Source organism: Quercus lobata, chromosome 1 (genome assembly GCF_001633185.2).
Source record: "Quercus lobata isolate SW786 chromosome 1, ValleyOak3.0 Primary Assembly, whole genome shotgun sequence".
NCBI lineage: Eukaryota > Viridiplantae > Streptophyta > Magnoliopsida > Fagales > Fagaceae > Quercus > Quercus lobata.
Genome location: NC_044904.1, coordinates 3,528,536 through 3,544,925, shown reverse-complemented (window position 1 = coordinate 3,544,925; position 16,390 = coordinate 3,528,536). Strand labels below are relative to the sequence as shown.

At 37.6% G+C, this 16,390-nt stretch overlaps 1 protein-coding gene across 1 annotated transcript; it reads right to left on the bottom strand.

Moving 5' to 3' along the window:
* Nucleotides 1-4,819: 4,819 nt before the first annotated feature.
* Nucleotides 4,820-7,062, bottom strand: LOC115993751 (receptor-like protein 46). Its single transcript, XM_031117728.1, has 2 exons — nucleotides 5,761-7,062; nucleotides 4,820-5,701 (listed from the first exon to the last, which is right to left on the bottom strand). Exons 1-2 carry the CDS (start codon nucleotides 7,060-7,062, stop codon nucleotides 4,820-4,822), a joined length of 2,184 nt encoding a protein of 727 aa, XP_030973588.1.
* Between the last annotated feature and the right edge of the window lie 9,328 nt (nucleotides 7,063-16,390).

The window sequence follows — 16,390 nt, the reverse complement described above, 5'->3', positions numbered from 1 at the left end:
GGAAGTTAACCATCAACATGTTTCAGTGGTGTTGTTGAAGGTTCAATGCCTAAGATTTTCGTTGGAAGAGCACTCTGAAACTCCCACACTTCCACCAAACCATTGTATCTTAATGCATAAAGCCGATTATCATGGCATATAATGTCATCTTGTAAACCTTCTTTTCTGCTAGATTAAAAAAGCGGCTTGTTGTAAAGTCACCTTCTTGGTCACTAGGAAGCATAAGCCATGGAGTACTTTGAATGGAATGAGGTTGTGCTTTTGATTGTGTAATTGCAAATCTCCAGGAAGAACACACAGCTTTGCAGCGAATAGTGTCAACAAAGGGAACCTTTCTTAGGATGAGTCCTAAGAGTTCAGGAGGGAGGTCTGACCATGAACACGCTGATGAGCACTTTGCTTTAGTTTCAGTCTTCCATGCTTTGCTAAAAAATTTTCTTATTTTTCTAAACCTCTCGCCCATGATTGATTTTGTGTTCTATCGACTAAGGATTTTTATCTGGAGTTTTGCTGTTTGGGGAGTTGCGTCCGGAACTCAACATTGGGCCACGTGGTCCAACGGCTACCAGCGTACTTTTAAGCTTACAAAACCATTAAAGTCAAAGTCTAAGAATCACGATAATTGTTGAATAAATATGTAATATGTGTTTGATATAATAGCTTTGATTATTAGTTGTAATAGTAGTTGAAATAAAATAGTGTTTATTTAGATTTAAAGTAATCATGTACTCAATAATGTAAATTTAAAGATATGAAAGTAAAGTCACTTATCTTTGTATGGTTTATAACTTCAGTTGTGTAGCATTAGTGAGCTGATAGGATTTTAGCAGAATGCCAGCGGTAGAGGCTAGTTAAGCTTGCCCCTCTTATCATGCATTTAAATGAGTTTAAACATTGGTTAATAGTTGTAATAGTAGTTGGAATAAAATAATATGTATTTAAATGTGAAGTACTCATGTACTCAAAAGTGTAAATTTAAAGATCATGGAAGCTAAGTCACTTATTTTTGTATTTTTTGTAGCCCCAGCTGTATAGTGTCAGTGAGTTGGTAGGATTCTAGCAGAATGACTCTAGTGGTAGAAACGAAATTTGCCACGATAACTTCAAGATTGAAGGGGAAAAATTGGTGCAACTGGAGGAAGAGAGAGTATTCCCAGTTGTGTGTAGGGGCTAGTTAAGCTTGCCTCTCATATTATGCATTTAAATGAGTTTTCCCCTTGACAATGCTCTTTTAGTTGTTGTGAAGTCATGTATAGTGTTGCATTTTGTGAGAAGGGCTTTTGCATAGAGTACTTGTGCCTTCTAAGAGAAGGGTTTTATGTAAGATGGATTTGTGCCTTCCATGAGAAGGATTTTGATATGAGATCTTGGTGCCTTCTAGGAGAAGGGCTTTAGCATTAGAAGTTTATGCCTTCCATGAGAAAAGCTTTTGGTATGAGTGTTTGATATCTCTTGAGAAGTGTGGAGATGGTAAAAGATATAGATGTTTTTTGGGATGTAGTATTTGTAATATGTATGATATATGGAAGTATGAGAGATATAGAGGTTAAAGATAGTAAAAATATGAAACTACTGGAGAAGTTGTAGAGATTGCTTTCCAAGAGGAAAGATCTTGTAAGAGAAGAGTATGGAAATGTGTTTAGGTATTTATGGATAGGAGTAGTAAGATAGGTGCCCCTCTTATTATGCATTTAAATGAGTTTTTCCCTTGGCAATGTTCTTTTAGTTGTTGTGAAGTCATGTATAGTGTTGCCTTCTGTGAGAAGGGCTTTTGTATAGAGTACTTGTGCCTTCTAAGAGAAGGGCTTTATGTAAGATGGATTTGTGCCTTCCATGAGAAGAGTTCTTCTCCCTTGTCCCCCCTAAGATTTGGCCAAAAATGGTATGTTTAGCTTTAAGATGTTCTTGCTAGTTTGGGTATTAGTTGCTGGGGAAAGAGAAGCAGAAAAGGAAAGTATAGCAGAAAAGGAAAGTATTTTAGCAAGAAAGAGATAGTTACTTTTGTTGGTTTTGGTTTTAGCCAAATGTGGAAAATCAGTAATGCTAAGGCAGTTGGGTCAGCTGTTACATCTATTCTAAAAAAGCTGTCTTAGCTGTCAGGAAAAGCTGTGACAGCTATCATGAGACAGCTATCACAGCTGTCATAAGACAGCTGTTGCTTTGGGCAGAAGCAGATGAGGCTAGCTAGGTGATTTCAGACTACTAGAGAGGACATTCAGCATTTATTTCATGGATTTGGCTGAAAATGGTAAGATCTCTTTCAAGAGTATCTTGTTATTTTGGATATAGAAGTTGGTTCCTGGGATTTCAGCATTAAATGGCTGATGATATCACTTTCAGCCAGGTGTCAAGTGCTAAATACACTGCTGGGGTTCTGTTGGAAATGTTTCTTTTTTTGGGCATTTGTATTTTTGGTCCAATGTTCTATTACAACACATTTTTAGCAAATAATAGAAGGATTGGTTGAAAGTTAATAAAACTTTAGAGATTTAGTCAAGGCCTCATTGTGTTGTGACATGATCTTGGTGAGCAAGAAGAGTATTTAATACTCTGTTCTAGCAGCTGGCAGAGAAATATATGGTTTGATTGTGGCAGACAGCAACTGGGTGTTAGAGATATCATGAATATTTTGTATATAATTGGAGATTAAAGATAGCCAATCAGATTAGGCCATGTGTTTGAGTTGGATTTTAGTTGAAAGTAGTAATAGGATTTATGTAGAATAATATAATGAAGTTTTTAAATTTGTATAGCAACAGTTGGGGATTGAATGAACAGTTATTTTCTCAGCAGTTAGATGGCTAGGGATATTGAATATTTGTCACACGATGAATATTAAGTTTTAGGAAAAGAGCAATGGGGAATTTTATCATCTAAAGTGCTATTAAAAGATGCTTACCATATGTTATCCGCTATACATGGACTCGTCAGAGTTCAGGGAGTTGGAGAAGACATGCCAAGCAACATGTCTCTTTAATCAACTTTAAACCGCTGAAGCTTTATTGAACATACCTCTTGACCCTCCAAACCACCAATACTAAAATTTCTTCAAAGAGACTTATGAGCTTGGATCATAAGCTGAAGATGAGATGACATACCTCGGGTTTTGTTGTCATTTTGTGTAAATATGGAATCTTGTTGAAAAAGCCGTTTGCCATGAGTGTAAGAGAGGTAATATGGACCGTGAGCTTTGATTCATTGTGTGAGCCCAATCCATATGTTGATGTTGATGATATCATGGGTTATGATCCCAATTGATAAAAAGGAAATGTGGGCCATGAATCCGCCTTTTGAAGTAAGAATCTCACGGGCCATGTGAGCCCAATCCATGTAGTTGAATAAAATATGAGCTTATTTTGGATTTTAAATAGATTTATCCAAAAAATCAATAATATGTTGGTGTGGCATGGGTTGCCAAGGAAGTAGTGCCATGTGGGGCGAAAAAATAGTCCTCAACAGTGGTTCCCATATATATTATATAAGAAAAAAAAACTTAATCTTCTCATAATGTACCAAAAACCTAGAGCCTCCAACCCTATATTATATACTAATTTCTTGCATGGTTAGTTGAGGAGGGTTGCAAAAATTAATAACTACCCAATGAAATGGTGCAATTGTACACCTACAATAGGAAAAATAGGGCTGGTATGGTTTGCCAAATGAAAAGTTACATCTTTAATTGTTTTTAATTTTAGACGTGGCAGTAATTTATGTTTCTACGAAAGATTAAAGAGAAGAAGTTACCAAATGAAAAAATTGTTTATTATTATTTTTGCTACTATTGTTGTGACTTGATTCCTGGATTTTTTCACTATTAACCCATTAGTTTCTTGTGTTTTAAAAAAAGATGAAATGGAAGAAGTTGAGAAGAAGTTACTAAATAAATATAAACCACTATCTATACCCAAAGGATTATGACTCTTTAACAAACACCTTTTCATTTAGAATGCACATTTTTCATTCAATAGGCACATTTTCGTTCAACAAGTACCTTTTCAGTCAATAAACACCTTTTTGTTCAAAAGGCACAACTGTTTGATATTTTTAATTGTATATGTGGCATAAATTTGTTTAGCCACGTGGCGCAATAATGAGTGGTCAACAAAAAGTTAAACGTTTTGACTATTAGTTATTATATAGATTTTTTTCAAATCGAAGAAAGGAAAAGTGTTACAATTTAATAAAAAGTTGGTATGCACATTAAAATACATAACCAAATATTGTGTGAAACTCAAATGCCCATTCCAAAAATCCACAAAATATTAACCAAAACTCAAATCACACCAAAGTGATGAAAATACAAAACTTGATCGGGAATTAAACACCTAAACATATAAACCAACACAGATATACCAAATAGAGCAAAATGCACTGGCTTGAAACAGAATTGAATTGAATAACATACTAAAATTTTTGGTAACACTAACATAGCAAATTAGATGCGGTGGTTAAATAAGCATTAACAAAAAGAACCATTAGAGAAAAAATATTGTTGATGATGTGGTGTAATAAGAGTTTTGCAAAATTACATATGATGCTTCCATTATTATATATAGGTATAGATATTTTATATAAATCTTCTTAGTTACCCTCTCACTTTGTTCTAAATTTCAATGTAGCATAAGTTGTATGAGACTGGAAATTTAAACTCTTTGCCTTTTCTATTGGCTGCAATAATTTGGAAGTCCTATAGAAAAAAAATACCCAGTATGATATAGGATTCCTACTGCTATGAAGAAGCCAAATGAGTATCCAATCAACACTCCTTCCCATGAGAGCCATGTCTCCTTACTCTCATCTTTTGATGTTTCTATTGATGTTACTCTTTTGGACATGACACCTGAATTTGCAATCCACACAACCCACTATTATTGGCAAAAAGGTTTGGATCATTCATGGTGTCCATTTGGCCACCAACTAGAATCTTACCTGTGAGTTCATTGTTACTCACATCCAAAACAGACAATTCTTGCAGCTTTACTAGTGATTGTGGAATTAAGCCCGATAGTTTATTATGCGACAAATCCAAACTCTCTAGACTTTCCATGTCACCAAGACTTAAAGGTACCTTCCCAGACAGTATGTTATGTGAGATGTTAAGAAGTTTTAGACCCTTCAATTTTCCTAATGAAGTTGGGACTTTACCAGAAAGTTGGTTCATTGACAAGTCTAACAAAGAGTAAAGCTCAAGATTGCGGCTTGAGAGAGCTTGACTCGACTTCTTCCAATTCACTGTCAGATCATTAAACTCGATTAAGATGGTGTAAAACTCACGGATTAATGAAGTTCTTTTTGGTATTTCAATCATACCAACAAGATCTCCAAACTTTGCAGGGATGTTCCCAACAAGATTGTTGCTTGAGAGGTAAAGAATTCTGAGGCTACTAAGATTGGAAATACCATCAAGGATGGAACCTTGGAAGGTGGTGTTTCGTAAATTTAGGACTTGAAGGGTGCAGATTTGGCCAATAAACTTTGGCAATTCACCTGAGATTTTGTTGTCATGGATATCTAAATGTTCAAGCCGACCCATGTTGGTCAAGTTTCTGGGCAAGTTGCCAGTAAACTTATTTTTTCCCAATACAAGAATTCTAATATCTAGGGGAAAGTATGTTGGAATTTCACCAGAGAATTCATTGGAAGAAAGGTCAATGTACCCAAGCAATACATTGGATCTAAAATCTGGTAAGTTTCCAAGAATCTATTGCTTGACAAGTCTAATATTAAAAGGTTATAAATATTGGCGATAGATTGAGGAACCTTCCCTGAAAAATTGTTTCCATCAAGCATGAGAATTCTGATTTCAGTAGCATTACCAATGTTGTTTGGTAGCTCTCCAAAAAAGTTGTTTCTAGATAGGGAAAGAATTGATAAACTTCGAGAGTTGAAGAGACGAGGTGGAAGCGAACCTTTAAGACTATTATCTGATAGAACTATACTTCCAACTTCCATTTCAACAAGCCATTGTGGATATATTCCTTCTAGCTTGTTCTCACTCAAGTCCAAAAATTCAAGAGTCTTCTGTTTAGAAATCCAATATGGGATTTCTCCTGTAAGACCACAAGACTTCATATACAAATGAGATAGCATACACTTTGGCTCTATCTTTGCATTGCTATTCCAAGTAAGATGATTCCCCCCCAAAAAAAGACGCTTCATGCTCTTGATATTGAACAACCAAGATGGAATTTCTCCACTTAGAAGGTTGTTTTCAAATTGAAGTGTTTCCAACTTCTTCAATTTCTTTATGGATGATAGAATTCTCCCTGTCAACTTGTTGTTGCTCAATTCCAAACTAGTTATATTGGATAGACTGCTAATAAAAATTGGAATCTTCTTTGACAAGAAATTGTTCCTCAAGTCCAATACTTCCAACTCCTTCAGATACAAAAATGAAGATGGAATTTCACCAAAAAAACTGTTGTTGCGAAGATGTAGCTGCCGCAACCTTGTCATATTCCCTATCTCCTTAGGGACATTTCCAACAAGATAATTTTCTTCCAAGTTCAATACCCGCAAGTTTTGAAGAGAGCCCACATCCCCAATAAGAATACCATTGAATGAATTGCTACTTAAATCAAGATATTGAAGATACCTCAAGTGAAAAAGTTGAGAGGAAATGGAGCCATTGAAGAAATTATTCTTCAAATCAAGATAAACCAATTTGCTTAAATTGGCAAAGGCGTCACCTGGCAATTCACCTTGTATATGATTCCCAGCCATGTTAAGCAGCATCAAGCTTCTAATGCGAAAGAGTGGTGTCAAGATGGTGGAAGTCACCACTATGGGCTCCGTAGATTGCATGGAGACAAGGGAGTCAAGATATAGAGCAATCACAATCCTTGGATGAAAACGAGTACTATAAATGACCCTTTCCCAATTGCAACAATCTGAGCTGGAATTCCATGATAACTCAAACAGTGGGATTTCTAATGAAGGTGAACTTGTAGTTTTGATGAGAGAGGATTTAAACTCGAGCAGTGCTTGTTTTTGATCTTCAGGACAACAAAGAGAAGGGGTGAAAAAGATGAGAAGTGCTAGAAGCAGGGTGAGTTTAGCCATTGTTGGTGTCTCCTTTGTTCTTTGTCGGATGATTATAAATAGTTTTTGGAAGAGTGATAGGAAGAGGTTCACATGCTGCACCACTAATCGCGGTGTACTCAAAGTCTAACTCAATGAATATGTAGCCGTAATTTTTTGAAAATCGGTGGCTAAGGAAAGAGAGACTAGAAGGCATTTTGGCCAGTCTGGTCTCTCTTTTCATGGCGTGAGTTTACTCAAAAATTTGACTTCTATTAGGACTTAGAATAAAGAGAGCAAAACATGAAGAGCGTCGTGACTTGTGATATTTTGAAATTTGAACAAATGATTAAGCACTTCCTATAAAACCAAAAAAAAAAAAAAAAAAAAAAAAAAGACAATGATTAAGAACTGCTGAATAAACGACTTGTCGTTTACCTACTACTTTTATTTATTTATTTATTTATTTTTTGACTGGAAAGGTAGAATTTATATTAAACAATGAACCAAGGTATAAGATTAAAAGAAAAGGTCCTGAGACAAATTAGGCTATACCAACTAGCCTGACACCCAGGGCAAAGACAGACACAGGGAAACATCAAATCACCTATCTTCTCAAAAACAGAATTTGCCCGTTGGTTTCCCACTAAAACCTCCATACAATTCCATGCAGAGCGTAACTTTCTCCATGACGTACTGCAGCGCCAAAAAAACAAGTCATATTACAAGCCTTCCCTACCCCGTCCCCTGCGGCCTATATCGTCCTTTGCTGGGCCACCAGTTCCTGATATTCATGCAGGAACGATATTGCACCTCGAAGGATAATTTCAGGCTAAGTTTGCAAGTTCTCGAAGCAGAACCTGTTTCGTGCATTCCATATGGCCCAAGCGATGATAGACCAGCGCTCCATTTCCTCTTTTGGCAATCTTTCTAACATACTTTGTGTCAATTCGAGGAAGTCCGAGGCTTGAGCCACACTTTTCTGAATTTTTCCCTTGACCAGGGCCCACACGTTGCATGCTAGGGGGCACTCCCACAAAGTATGACATACCGTTTCTCTAGGCTGATGGCAGATTGCACAACGCGGCTCCACCTACAATTTTCTCCTATGCAGGTTATCCCGGGTTGGCAGAATATTAGAGCAAGCCCTCCACAAGAAGTTTCTCACTTTAGGCGGAGTATTGAGTGTCCATATTGACTTCCAAACCCTCCCAAATACCCCAGCCCTCGAATGGTCCCCTTCTATCGGGTTTAAGAGTCTCAGCGCCACCCTATATGCTGACTTGACGGTAAAACTATTTGACTTGTTCTCTTTCCATCTTAGTACGTCGTTGGCTATCGTGTTGGTCAAGGGTACACGTAGTATATCATCACACGTGTATCTTTCAAACCAAAAAGATAGCTTGGCTCTATCCCATTGCCCAGTGTCGACATCCACCAACTCCCTAACCTTTTGTGGCCGAGGACCTTCCCTTCGAAAACATGGTGGTCGAGGCAGCCAGTTGTGAGTAGCAATGCCTACTGATGAACCACTTCCAACCTTCCAAGCCGACCCTTCTAAAATCACGTCCCGAGCTTGTAGTAAACTTCTCCACACGTACAACGGATTACTCCCTAGATCAGCTTCCAAAAATGGGACCTCAGGGAAGTACCGGGTTTTGTATACTCTGAAAAATAGGGAGTTCTACTGGTGGATCAGTCTCTAGCCTATTTGGCTAGCATGGCCAAGTTGAAGGCGTTGATGTCCCTGAAACTCATTCCACCCTTCTTCTTTGGCCCGCACAGTCGCTGCCAATTTATCCAGTGTATTTTATTCTCATTGCTAGTTTGACCCCACCAGTATTTAGCAATGATGGAGTTGATATCATTACATAAACCTCTTGGAAGCTTGAATAGGCTCATAAAATATGTTGGTATAGCTTGTGCGACTGTTTTAATCAACACCTCTCTGCCCGCTTTGGAAATGAATTTTTCTTTCCATCCAGTGACCCGCTTCGCTATTTTTTCCCGAAGGTCCTTGAAGGTACTCATCTTATTCTTCCCCCCCACCATGGGCAGCCCCAGGTATTTCTCAAGCTCCGACACTATCCGAGCATTCAGCATGCTACGAATTCTTTCCCTCACTGTCACGTCTGTGTTGGGGCTAAAGAACAGAGTTGTTTTTTGCCGGTTAATAGCTTGGCCTGATGCTTGCTCGTATGTACTCAGTATCTGGATAAGGCGGTTACAATCTGTTGGGGTGGCTGGGCAAAACAAGAGGCTATCATCCGCGAAAAGTAGATGAGAGATGCTTACTCCCCCACGGCAAGACCTTAACCCCTGAAGTTGTTGTGATTCAGTCACTCTACGGATCAAAGCCAATAGTCCCTCAACACAAAACAAGAAAAGGTATAGCAATAGCAGGTCTCCTTGTCTTATGCCTCGCGCTGGGGAGATGAATCCCCTTGGTTCCCTATTGAGGAGGACTGTGTACGTAGTTAATGACACACACTGCATGGCTAAGTTAACCCATTTTTCAACAAGCCCCAACTTCACCATAATTTTATGCAGAAACTCCCACTCCACGCGATCATATGCTTTACTGATATCGAGCTTCACTGCCATGTGGCCAGTTTTTCCTTTCCTTCTGTTTCGCATTCTATGCAACATCTCATAGGCGACTGATGTATTATCGGAAATAAGCCTACCGGGGACAAAGGTGCTCTGCGAGTCAGATATGATGTTCGGCAGGAGAGGTTTAACTCTATTTGCCAAAACTTTTGAAACTATATGACTCACCACATTGCTTAGGCTGATAGGGCGGTAATCTGCAATTGTTTGCGGTTCCTTTACTTTTGGGATAAGTAGGATGTGTGTGAAGTTCATCTTATTGAGCACATAGCCTGAGTTAAGGACTGAGAGCACTGCTTCCGTTACGTCACCGTCGACAATGTGCCAATATTTTTGAAAGAAAAATGGTGACATTCCGTCCGGACCCGGGGATTTTGACGGGTGCATTTGGAAACAAGAATTTCTCACCTCCTCACCACTGAAAGGTCTCAGCAGCTCCTGGTTCATCTCTTCTGAGACTACTCTATCCACCGCGGTAAGCACCTCGTCTATATTGTTTGGGCAGGATGTAGAGAAAATCTTTTGAAAGTATTCCTCTGCAATCCTCCCAATCTGCTGCTCTCCGGTCCTCCATACCCCAGTCTCATCCATTAGACCTTCAATCTGATTTTTTTGACGTCTTTGGCTTGCCCGGTTATGGAAAAAATTGGTGTTTTTGTCCCCTGCGGGAAGCCAGACAACCCTTGACTGCTGCCTCCAAAAAACCTCCTTCTGGTGGAGTAAGTCATTTATCTCGCTTCGCATCGTATTAATCTGTTCCATGTTTGCCCCATAACCCAAGTTGAAGTACCTTTTGCTTTTCTTCCAAGCGGTGTCTAGTGTTACCAAAAGCTTCCCGACTCCAGGCCACCAGTTGCATCCGGCAAGATTTGACTTTTTCAAATAGCCGAAACATAGGGCTACCATTAGGGGGCTGCCGGGACCATGCTTCCTTGATTTTTCCCTCACAATCTTCGTGGGTAGTCCACCTTTCTTCAAACCTTTGAATCCACTTTCGCCGAGGTCGAACCTATTGGTTAACATGCTGAGTATATAGTAATATAGGATCATGGTCCGAGTAGGATACCTGCTGGTGGATCACTTTGGCCGTGGGGAACAACTCTTGCCACTTGGTGTTGGCACATCCTCGGTCTATCCTTTCTTCAACAAAAGCATCCCCCGGTCGTCCATTCTGCCACATAAATGGGTAGCCTTGGTAGCTTAGGTCCTTCAGTTCACAATGCAAGAGTGTTTCCTTAAAAGCCAGCATGGGTGCCAGTGGTTTAGGATGCCCACCTTGCTTTTTAGTGGAATGAAGAATTTCATTAAAGTCGCCGATGCAGACCCATGGAAGAGAAGCTCTTGCATGCAAGTGTCGGAGGAAGAACCACGATTCATGCTTTCGATGGCCTTCCGGTCTGCCATAAAATCCAGTTAGACGCCAAGGCAGCTGATTATCCCCTAGGATATGTGCATCAATGTGGTTTGGGGAGAATGTCTGAATGTGCAGGTTACATTCCGCCTTCCAGAACATACCCAATCCTCCTTTACGCCCTTCACATGGAACAGCCAGGACATATTGAAAGTTAAGATCATGACATAGGTTACGCATCTCTGCTATAGTTCGCTTTGTTTCCATAAGGAACAAAACGGTGGGTCCTTTACTTCTCACTAGTTCAGTGAGTACTTCTACTGCACGTTGGTTCCCAAGCCCCCGGCAGTTCCAACTTAAGATGATCATAATGCTTGGCGGGGCTGCATCTCAGCCTCCGCCTTTAAAACAACACTGCAAGTAAGGTCCTTCCCAGTTTTAAGTTGCTTCTCATTTTCTGTGTCTTCAGTTTCGCTCTCCACAGGCCCATGCACATACCCTCTCTTTGAGCCTACCTTCTCGGTCTTCTCGTCTTCATTTGTCCAACCGTTTGTATTGTTTCCCTCATCCTTGTCATTCGGTCTTGTTCTTCTTGTCCATCTCGGTGCCTTTTGTTGAGGGTGAGTTATGCTTTTGTGGTTCACACTACATGCATCTCTAGTTGCCCTACTTTTAGGGTCCACGTGCATGGTTTTATGTCTGTCATCGTCCTTAGTGTTACCAAGGTGTGGGCACATGTTCTTGTCTCCAAACTCCCCTTCCTCACTGTTTCGTTGGGTTGTGGTCCTGATTTTGTCGCCGAGAAATCCGTCTGTTCCCTTTTCAATGCGTTCAGAAGTAGAGTTTTGTGTCAAGTCATTTCCCATTAAATGTGTGCTGGGCCCACATGCGACTTCAGCCCCCTCTTGTGTAGAAAGTTGCTTACTTTTCTTTGCAAAATCTGAATCATGTACCGACCTGTCAGGTTCTGTCATGCTCCTAGGGCTTACATGGAAAAGTGGCTTCCTAATGCGCTCGCCGTCGCTATCATCCTTCCGCTGTTGTGGGGTGCTTCTTCCCTGTTCTCTAGGTCCGCCCGTGCCTTGCCGTCCCCCTGCTTTCAACCATTCGCCATATGGGTTGTTAGTAGATTCACTTGGGTTCGAAGATGAGCACCGGTGAGGGCATATCTTCATATCATGTCCTAACTGCCTGCAAGAATAGCAGAACCCCATGATCCTTTCATACCTAAATGCAACCCATGATTTGTCCCCCTCCGGGTTGACCATCGGAGCTCCTCTCTGCAGAGGTTTGTCCAACGATACCTTACCCGGAGGAAACACGCCTGCTTTGCTGCAATGGCTTTGCCATCCACGTCCATAACCTTACCCATCGCACTCCCAATCCTCTTCCCGGCTTCTTCATTCATAAGGTCGAAAGGCAGACCCCACATCTAAACCCATAAACGTATACTAGGGAAGAAGACATTGAGTGCGGACATCCCTTTTTCCCACCTCCGAAGGACTAGGAGATGATTATCAAAGGACCACGGTCTGTTGTCTTCCACCCACTTCATTTGACTCACTCTCCAATAAAAAATTAAACTGAAGGAGTCCCGCACCTACCTCCACAATCCTAAGGTCACTCCCCATACGCTAAACTGACCATAGCAAGCTTTTTGCCGCTCAAAGGTTAAGAGTTTTTTCACAAAGAAAATGTCCAATCATACTAAGGGAACATTCCTCCAGAGTTTCTCTACGGTGGTTCACTTGTACTGCTATATCCGTCTCTTCCTCCTCGGTGAGGGAGATCTTCTGTAGTCTCTCCACAAAGTCCTTATCCATGGTCACCACTACTGCTGAATGGCGTAAGGAAGTCTCATCCACAGTGAGAAGGAGCACTCCTACCAAGAGGAGAGAAAAAAAAACTCTTTTTAACTTTTATTCACTACAACAAGTTGTGTACCACTCCATAGTGTTGTTTAGTTCTGTAATTTTTTTTTTTTTTTTTTTTTTTGAGAAGGAATTAGTTCTATAACTTAGGTTGCATTTAACATTGGCTGAAAAAGCCAGCTTTTTTTTTTATTATTATTTAACTTATTTTTACTAATATTTAGCTTATTTTTTCTATTATTCATGAGTCTCATTGTATTGTTTCAGTTAGATTTTAGTTTTATTTACAGTACTTTTAGTAAAAAGTTTTTAATTTCAGCTAAATAAGTTGTTCTCAAACGGACATTTAATTTTTGGAAGATGATGTAATTCATGCAATGATATTTCATATTTGTTTCCTTCACATGCAGTGCTCATGCTTCATTAATATGCGTGTCTTCTTTTGATTGGATATGTGTTTGTTAGCATGTGTGAGTATTTGTTTAATTAATTTTGCTTGTTTTTCAAGTACGTGTGTGTGTATATATAAAACAGAGCTTTATTTTATAATAAAATATTTTTATTGATTTTTTACAAAAAAATTTTAAATCAAAATTTTTTTGTTAATAAATTAAAACTGATGCATTTGAGATAAGAATAATTTCAAAAATGATAAAATTGATGCAAATTAAATAATAGATGTCAATTTCATTTGAATAAAGTGTACTGTGTAATATAAAAATATATATTTAATAGTGATAAAAAATAAATAAATATTTTTTTCTTTTATAAATGACAAAGTAAATTATATCCCAAACTTTTAACTATAGAATCATGATATCTTCTCTTCTTTGGGGTGGGGTGGGGTGGGGTGGGGGGGGGGGGGGGGGGATATCCTTTACTCTCTTAATGCAAATGAACACGAGCTTGTTTTTAAAAAAGAAAAACAACCTTTACTAAAGAAATTTACTTTTATTTTTATAAATATATGCTTTATATGATCTCAAATTAAGGAGTTATATAGGGAGTAGTGAATGTTAGTTTAAATGAGTGTTTACTTTTTTTCAAGAATAAAAATAAATTGGAGGGTGTCATTACCAAAAAGCCACTCATGGTTTTTAGATTTTAATAATAAAATAGTGGGGGAGAGATTATTTTTGAAAAGTAACTGAGAGGGTTCATGGCCCCCTCTCTGCTTATCACTGAATGTTGACAATTTACTATGTAAGAAATTGGTTTACAAAAATTAAATTCTTAGACTGTTAGGAGAAATTAATCATCATTAATGATTTATACATTTACAACAATTAAAAAAAAAAAAAAAACCGTTTAGGGTTTTGATTGGATTAGGTTTTTATTTATCTAATATGTTGGAGGACTTGTTAGAGACCTAGAGGTTGGAAAATAGCATATAATTTTTTTAAAGGAAATTATTATCATAGAATTTGGGTCTTTTTCTATAAAGGAAGAAAGGGGGGTTTTTGTAGTGGGGGACTTAGACCTAGGCCTAGTTGGCCTACATTGTTGGGTTAGCCTACTTATCATTAACACCACTTTTATTTCATGATTTGCGACCTATCAATTCAACAATTTGTAAAAGAAGTTGTGTAGGTGGACTTATTCTAGTTAATTAGTATTTATATGACCAAACTATAATTTTTGTCATTCCTTATATATTTCTCACCATGTCAATTTCGTCCACTAAAAGTTGGGAGGAGTAGGCTAGAGATTTTTCAAATGTTGTGTTTCTTTGTTCTTTGTTGGATGGTTATAAAAATTAGAGTAAAACATACTTTTGGCACATAAAGTTTTGAGTTATTTTCATTTTTGCTTTTATATTTCAAAATTTTCATTTTGACCTTTCATATTTGATAATGTTTTCATATTAGCTTTATTGATCATTTCTATTAGTAATTAGACCATTAACTGCCCTACATGTTTTATTATTTAATGAAATATTAGCTTTTAAATGTTGTGGAATGCAAGAATTTCGTTGTTGTAGGCCAAAAAAAAAAAAAAAAGGACAAAATGACCAATTCGAAAACAATTAAACATTTAGGGTCAAAATAAAAATTTTAAAACATAAAAGGGTAAAATGAAAACAACCCAAACTTGAATAGCTAAAAAAAAAAAAAAAAAAAAAACCAAAAAAAAAATATATATATATATATATATAAATTTAAAATATTAAATATAAAAATTAAGTTGGGAGGAGTGGGTTGCAAGATAAATAAAGTTTCACCTATTGCATTAAAAATCATGGATTTAGTCAAATAAATAAATAATTGTGGGTTCCAGTTAACTCAACTACAAAAGTTTATTATCATCAAATAAATTTTATTGTTATCAAATAAGAAATTGGGGGTTTGAACTCGTTTATACCAAAAATCAATTGGTACCTTAGCCTAATTGTAGAGGACACTCTATAAATTAAAATTCTATCAAACCTATTATAAAAATAGTAAATAATTGATGATGTGAGACTCGAGGGAACATTAAAAATTCTATCTATTTCCCTTCATCAAATTTTGACAACATTAAAGTTTAAAGGGAAAAGTGTGATTCTTAAAATAAATAATCAATAAAAAAGAAAAGAAAGGTAAGGAGAAGCACTAACATCTCCATGAAATTTGGATGTGATGTGGGTTTAAATTTAAGTGGGTATACATTTGTGGTATTTGAATGGGTCTGCTAATGAACTTCCCTAATGGGCTTTAAAATCCCAGTCGTTTCGATGAATCTCCTTGAAGTCCTTCCCTAATGGGCTCCTTAAGTCCCTTAGATCTGATATCAAAAGCCTTATGATGACAGCCGAGTGCCTACTAGACAACAATCTCATCATTTACTACAACTGTACGTGGTGGAATTTTACAACACAGCCTTGCGGGTTCGGCTATTTGATTTTTCAGCTTAAAACCCATTCTCCCAAAGATAAAACATGGTTGTATGTTAGTTCTATAACAAATTAAGCCCTATGGAACTAGTTATTCATTCCTTCTTACAAGTTGTGATGAAGACAATAATTGCAATCTACACATTCACACAATGATTGAGCTTTTTATATATTTTCTTCTAGCCAAAAATATATATATATATATATTTTTTAAATTTAAAAAAAAAAAAAAAAAAAAAAAAAAAAAAAAAAAAAAAAAGAGGAAAGGAAGAAAAACTAAAAAGAAATGGTATGACGAGAGAGAACAATTTACTTGAATTTTATATTCTTATTTATAATGTTATATATTTCCGTGTAGCTGCCCTCTCACTTTCATTTACGTTTCAATTGCACAAATAATTTATTGATACTTATGAAGGGTTATTTGTTACATTGTCGAGTTGAAGGATACATTTTGTGTCTAGTGCATTTTTGCACTGGACACAATATGATTCGAACACATGATCATGCAAAAATACACTAGACACAATAGCTTCACCCTTAATTGAAAGCCTTTACCAGTCGGGAATTAGACATTTGACTATAAAACAAACAACATAACTTGCGTGAGGCTAGAAATTTGAAACTCTGGCCCATTTCGTTGGCTTCTATGATTTTAGGAAGTGG

Coding starts and splice junctions, on each gene's coding strand:
- LOC115993751 (XM_031117728.1), bottom strand. CDS start 7,062: ATGGCTAAACTCACCCTGCTTCTAGCACTTCTCATCTTTTTCACCCCT. Junction 5,702..5,760: donor GAAACAATTTTTCAGGGAAG/GTTCCTCAATCT, acceptor GTCAAGCAATAG/ATTCTTGGAAACTTACCAGA.